This window comes from Mus caroli, chromosome 9 (genome assembly GCF_900094665.2).
Source record: "Mus caroli chromosome 9, CAROLI_EIJ_v1.1, whole genome shotgun sequence".
NCBI lineage: Eukaryota > Metazoa > Chordata > Mammalia > Rodentia > Muridae > Mus > Mus caroli.
Window position 1 is genome coordinate 17,728,884 of NC_034578.1, and position 6,972 is coordinate 17,735,855.

The 6,972-nt window shown below is 49.7% G+C and overlaps 1 protein-coding gene across 2 annotated transcripts in view; it reads left to right on the forward strand.

Moving 5' to 3' along the window:
- The first annotated feature begins 4,895 nt into the window (after positions 1 to 4,895).
- Positions 4,896 to 6,972, forward strand: part of Ldlr (low density lipoprotein receptor) — a 26,091-nt gene continuing 24,014 nt past the window's right edge. For both annotated transcript variants that reach the window (XM_021171280.1, XM_029481477.1), the window contains exon 1: positions 4,896 to 5,189. In XM_021171280.1, the coding sequence (XP_021026939.1) occupies positions 5,123 to 5,189 (67 nt within the window). In that variant the 5' untranslated portion in view covers positions 4,896 to 5,122. The remainder of the gene's footprint in view (positions 5,190 to 6,972) is intronic.

Genomic DNA, 6,972 nt, shown 5'->3' on the forward strand with positions numbered 1-6,972 from the left:
GGGCTATACAGAGAAACCCTGTCTCGAAAAACCAAAACAATAAAACCCTCTTGGGACCAGACAGATGCGTCTTAGGGTTACTATTGCTGTGTTGAAACACGAGAAACAAAACCAGCTTTAGGAGGAAAGGGGTTATTTGGCTTACATATCCCTAGTCAGGAACTCAAACTGGGTGGGAACCCAGTCAGGAGCTGATGCAGAGGCTGTGGTGAGGAGCTGCTCACTGCCTTGCACCTCAGGGCTCTTGTAGAACCCAGAACCCAAGCCCAGGGATGGCCCCACCCACTGGGGGGGGTCCATCCCCCATCAGCCACTAATTAAGAAAATGCTTTCCCGATGGATCTTATGGAGGCATTTTCTCGATTAATGCTCCCTCCTCTCAGATGGCGTTAGCTTGTGTCCAGTTGACAAAACTAGCCAGTAATGATGGCTCTGTTGGTTGGTATAGTGTCTGCTATGCAAGCAGAGGTCCTGAGCTGGACACACAGCGCCCAGGGGAAGAAGCCAGGTGTGCAGGGAGACCAGGGCATTCCTGTGGCTTGCTAGCCAGCCGTTTAATTGATCCAGCCAGTGAGTTCTGGGTTTATACCAACTGTAAAGATCAGGTGGACGGATAACAAGGAAAGCACTTGGTGCAGAATCTGGCTGCGGCACGTACAAGCACGTGCAGACGGACACACATGCACAAGCATGTGCAGACGGACACACACAAACACACACACCACAAATTTCGAACAAAATAATTTAAATCCAAGTAACTTGTATGTCTTGCTTTAGGCAAAAAAAGGGCAGGTATTTTCTAGAATTGAAAAGGAGGGAGGAGGGACAGCCGGGCGTGGTGCACACTTTTAATCCCAGCACTTGGGAGGCAGAGGCAGGCAGATTTCTGAGTTCGAGGCCAGCCTGGTCTACACAGTGAGTTCCAGGACAACCAGGACTACACAGAGAAACCCTGTCTCGAAAAACTAAAAAAAAAAAAAAAAAAAAAAAAAAAAAAAAAAAAAAGAGGGAGGAGGGAAGAAGGTGGGGGGGATAAGGAGGTAAGAGGTGGAGAAGAAGGAAGTGGAAGTCAGAGACTAAGACTGTCTCTGGGGTGACTATGTCCACCCCTGGGGTGGCTGCTGGAAGGGGAGCAGCACCCAACACTTTCCTGGTCAAGTTCCAGAATCCTCTCAAGCTAGTGAGAGGAAAGCAAGCAGAGGGGAAGAAACAGAAGAAACTTTCTGCAGCAAAGTCTGTGGCCCAGGGCCACACAGGAGCCAACACGGGTGGCAGCTGAAGAAGGAGTCAGAGAAGCAGGCTCCACCCCCAACAGGCTGACATGGCTTTATATCTACAGTGGGCACATGAGGATGGTCAGGGACACACATACACACACACACACACACACACACACACATCACACATACACATATACACATAACACACACATACATACACACACATACAAACATACATACCACACACATACACATACATACATACACATATACACACACATACATACATACACATATACACACATACATAAACACATATACACATACACACCACACAATACACACCATACACACACACATAAACCAAATATACCATACACACATACATAACACACACTCACATAAACCATACAAATACACTACACACACCATACACATACAGCACATATACCACACACATATACCATTCATGTACACCACACATATACCATACACATATACACACACATACACACCACACAATACATACACACACTATACATATACACCACATACATAGTGTACACACATAACACACACATACACACACACACCATAGCCATCAAGAAGTTACAGCTGCTGTGCATGGTGGCGCATGCCTTTAATCCCAGCACTTGGGAGGCAGAGGCAGGCAGATTTCTGAGTTCCGGGACAGCCTGATCTACAAAGTGAGTTCTAGGATAGCCAGGGATACACAGAGAAGCCCTGTCTTGAAAAACAAAAACAAAACAAACAAACAAAAAGAAGTTACAGCTATTTTAACTGGGAGCAGCGTGGGGTTTTTTCAGTAACTGGCTTAGTATATTATCTCTGTTGGTGAATAGTCAAGATTGGATTAAGCCATTTTTTATGGCTATTGCCCAGTACAGCCTATTTCAATTCCTCATGACCTGAGGCCATTACACAACCGCAGGGACAAGCAGAGGCTTGGAGATATCACAGGCAGGTGTGGATCTGGGCAAACTGGCTAGGAACCAGCTGGCCAGAGCAGAGTGCTGCAGAGAAGCAGCACCCAGACCTACCTCATGGAAGGCCCCAGGCCACTGTGACCAGCTCAGCACATAGCTTGACTTCTGGGAAGAGATTCCTTCCTGGTGACTCTAAGGAGGCCCAGTGGGGAGGGCCAGGCAGGGGTGGGGGAGTCCCAGCTGCTCAGGAGGCAGAGAAAGGGGATCACTGAGCCCAGGAGTTAGAGGTTATTTATAGTGAGTCTCCTGTTGCCAAGCCAGGGAGCTGCCATGTGTGAACTGCTGTGTGGCAGGCTGGGACGGAGACTCACTCGGAAGGAGAAAGCTGACTTCTGTTAGCTGACCTCCAGCACTCATGGGCACATGTGTGTACACACACAAAATACAGTAATACCATGAGTTTTAATTAGGTGAGAGGCAATCAAGGAGGACACCTGACATTGAACTCTGGCCTACATATATATACATATAAGCACACGCATAAGTGCCTCAAAACTCAAGGGAAAAAAAGACACAAGCTGGGCGGGCGGTGGCACATGTCTTTGACAGGCAGATGGATCTCTCTGAGTTTGAGGCCAGCCTGGCCTACATAGTGGGTTCCAGGACAGCCAGAGCCATGTAATAGAGAGATCCTGCCTCAAAAAAAAAAAAAAAAAAAAAAAATCAACTCACAAAAGCAGCTTTTTACACCGTTCTGGCTTCTGGCTTCTACTATCTGTGTAGCTGAGGCTACCCTCATGATCCTCCTGCCTCCCGGGGGAGTGCTGAGACCACAGACTTGTGACAACAGGCTTGGTTTATGTGATGCTGGGGAGAAAGCCAGGAAGGTCCCCTACCAACCCAGTGCAGTGTGTCCCATTCTCTCTCCTGTCTCACCGTTCAGCTTCCGGTAGTTTGTTTTGCATTATCTATTTTTTACTTTATTACTGCCTGTGACACATCACAGTATGAATGTGCAGATCACAGGGACGAGTTCTCTCCTCTCATGTGGGTCCTCAGATTTGAACTCACGTCAGGTCAGGCTTGGCTGCAGGCACTAAGCCAACACACTATCCCTGGTTTGTTCTGCAGGGAGCTAGGCACGGACAGAATCTGAGTCCCTTTTAGAAAATCCCAAGAGCCTTTGATTCATCAAAACTTCTCTGTCCATGACAGACAGCCTTCTGGTTTAGCCATTCAGTGTCAACAGGGGAAAAAAAGGCCACATGTGGTTGTTTTTGCTCCGAGGGAAGAGATGCCCTTCTGTGTGTTCAACCCCTTGTAACAGGATAAAGCGGTACCAGCAGGTGCCTAAGGAAATAAACCAAAAATCAACATTTCTGTCAACACAGGAAGATAAGGAACCCATTGATTCTCAGATGAATTATTTAAAATAATTTCAACTTTAGCTTTGAAACAGGGTCTCCTGACAGGTGGTGGTGGGGTGGTAGTAAACACTCAACATTTAATCCCAGCACTCAGGAGTTAGAGGCAGGCAGATCTCTGAGTTCTAGGCCAGCCTGGTCTACAGAGACCAGGACAACTATGGCTACACAGAGAAACCTTGTCTTGAAAAACAAAACAGGGCTGGTGAGATGGCTCAGTGGGTAAGAGCACCCGACTGCTCTTCTGAAGGTCCAGAGTTCAAATCCCAGCAACCACATGGTGGCTCACAACCATCCGCAATGAGATCTGGCACCCTCTTCTGGAGTGTCTGAAGACAGCTACAGTGTACTTACATATAATAAATAAATAAAATCTTAAAAAAAAAAAAAAGAAAAAAGAAAAACAAAAGAAGAAAAGGAAAGGAAAGGAAAAGAAGAAGAAGAAGAAGAAGAAGAAGAAGAAGAAGAAGAAGAAGAAGAAGAAGAAGAAGAAGAAGAAGAGGAAGAAGAAGAGGAAGAAACAGAATCTGTGTAGCCTAGGCTTGTCTGGAACTTGCTGTCCAGACCAATCTGGACCTCACTCACAGAGATCTGCCTGCCTTCTTCCTAGTTTCAGTGTTACCATATCTTGCTATGGAATTCTTCCATTAATAATTATTCTAACTACTGGGTCCTACCCCCCCAACCAAGTAATGTTTCTTTTTTTCTAATTAATTAATTAGTACAGAGGAGTGTGGGTGGAAATTGGAGGACAATTGGCTGGAGTTGGTTCTGGTTCTCTCTCTTTCCAGTATGTGGATCCCAGGTCGTCAGGATTGCACCCTCACCCACTGAGCCAACTCACCCACCCGCACACGCCGCCACGTTTTAGTAGCACTTTCCGTTCACTTTATATACATTTCTCGCTGAGTGTTTGTGTTTATGGACGGATCCAGATAAAACCTGCAACTGTACTTGGGTCAGAAATCTATCTGCACATTCCTAGAAAGGAGAGCAAACTTGCTGCAAGAAGTGTAGGGGTCGGGGGTGGGAGGGGGCTTCGCATACTGCTGTTTTGCTTTGGAGGTGGAAAGGAAAGCGTCGGAAGGCGACCCAGGGTGTGGAAGGGCGTGGGTTGTCCCTTGAACACTCAAACAGCAACGCGGGCAGCTAAGCGTCCGGGAAGCGGTGAAATTCTGTGGGAGGAACTCGAGGAACTTCCCACTGCTGCGGGAGCTTCAGGGGTTAAAAGAGCCGATGTCACATCGGCCGTTCCAAGCTCCTCCCCGCGCAGTGAGGTGAAGATTTTTGAAAATCACCCCATTGCAGACTCCTCCCCCGCCTGGAAACCTCGCCCCTAGTACTGGGAATGACTCTGGGCGTGCGGGGTAGTCAGGGACCGACGAGTGCGGCGTAGTTTGCAACCGGGACACCGTGAGGCTTGCGATCCCGGGTTCGCAGCCGAGACACTGTGGGGCCCGCGATCCTGTGTTTGCAGCGGGAACATTTCGGGGTCTGTGATCCGAGTGAGGACGCAACGCAGAGGCTAAGGATGAGCACCGCGGATCTGATGTGTCGCTGGGTCATCGCCCTGCTCCTGGCTGCTGCCGGAGTTGCAGGTAAGCCTTGCTTCAGGAGCCTGCCCCGGGTCAGGGGCAGCCGCCCTGAACTCGGAGAGCCCCGAGTGGTTTTATTTTTGGTCGAGAAATACAACCATTCGTGCGAACTTGATGTGATGTCCTTCCCACGTGGCTGGAGGGAACTGTTTTGGAAATAGGGTGCCAGAGCTGTAGGGAGTCAGAGTGGGTTTGGGGAGTCGGGTGGGTGCTCTCCCAAGTCAGAGGTGTTTTTCAGAGCTATGTGTGAGGGAATCCAAGAGGAGGGCTCCCATCATTCGTTTCAAGGACTGGGGAGACCCAGGCCCAGCTATTCAACTTTGGGGTCGCTAGTCGTAGGTACAGGACTTGGGGGTCTCCAGAACTGCACTCAAACCCGGCTACTGCCGCGTGCCCCAAAACTCCGCCCTAACCCCACCTCTCACCGCACCCCCGAGCTTCTATTGGGTGCAGCCGGAACAGGCGAGCCTCGAGCCACTCCCCTCGCCCAATGGAGGAAGAGGATGATGTTCAGGGGCGTGGCTGGCATGGCCCTCCCGGGTGGGGTGGGACTACACATCCGGGCCGGCTGGGTCCTCCTTGTGACAGCCTGCAGTCCCTACCTTGTCCCTACTTCCCTGGTTTGGTGCACAGATGTGCCTCTGGCAACCCAGACACTCGTAGCTGAGACCATCAGGCAGGGACCTGGCAAAGACTCTTGCAGGCCTGGTTTGTTCCCATTCTCTGAACGTGTAGGATTGGGTAGATCCATAAAGTGGACTTTAGTTTTAGGAGAGGCTTTGGAATTTGGACAGGAAGGGAGATGGTGTTACAATCTCACCAACAACTTCTTTGCAGCACTGGGGAAAGTACTCCACCTCTCCCTCACTTTATAGACAGGGTCTCATGTAGCCTAGGCTGGCCTATGAGTCACTGTGTAGTCTCTAGCCCTTAATTCTCCTACCTCAGCTCGGGAGTGTTGGGATGACAGGCATGTGCCACCATGCCTGGATTTGGGGACACCATGGATAGAACCCGGGTCCATGCATGCCTGGGTTACTGCTTTTCTTGCAGTCAGCCTGGCTGGCCAAGAACATTTTAATTGCTTTTTCCTCCTCAGAACCAGCTTCGGTTCTGACCCCGCAGGAGCTTGGCAGGAGTGCCCTTCAGTTAGCTGTGAGTAGCTGTCAACTGGACAATCCCTGGGGATGCTTCCTTGAGACAGCCTGGCTGAGCTGGGCATCCTGGGGCGCACCTCTAGTCTCAGCACCTGGAAGGCCGAGGCAGGTGGATCCCTGTGAGTTCCAGGGTAGGCAGGGCTATACAGTGAACCCTGGACTGAGGGAGAGGGGAGAGGTTGAACACTGAGACAAACACTCAGCCATCCTGTTAAAATTGTAGACAAGGCTAGACCAGATACCCTGCTCAGCTGGAGTTTCACCCATCATATTCCCTTTAACAAAAAGAAAGAAAGAAAACCATTTTATAAAGTCTTGAGCAAGAGCTGATGTTTCTCATCTCACCGGAAGGCCAAGGGCCCCGGCGCTGGTCTCCCCAGACTCTGGTGTCTCTGGTCCCCTCTCATGCTCATAGTAACGATGGTGACTACGGTGGCTTGCTCTATGTTAGGGTTCCATGTGTTAACTGGACGATTTGTCTGTTTTAAGATTCGCCGTGCACTAGTGGGGCAGTGGTGGTGCATTCCTTAAATCCCAGCACTTGGGAGGCAGAGGCAGGCAGATTTCTGAGTTTGAGGCCAGCCTGGTCCACAAAGTGAGTTCCAGGACAGCCAGGGCTACACAGAGAA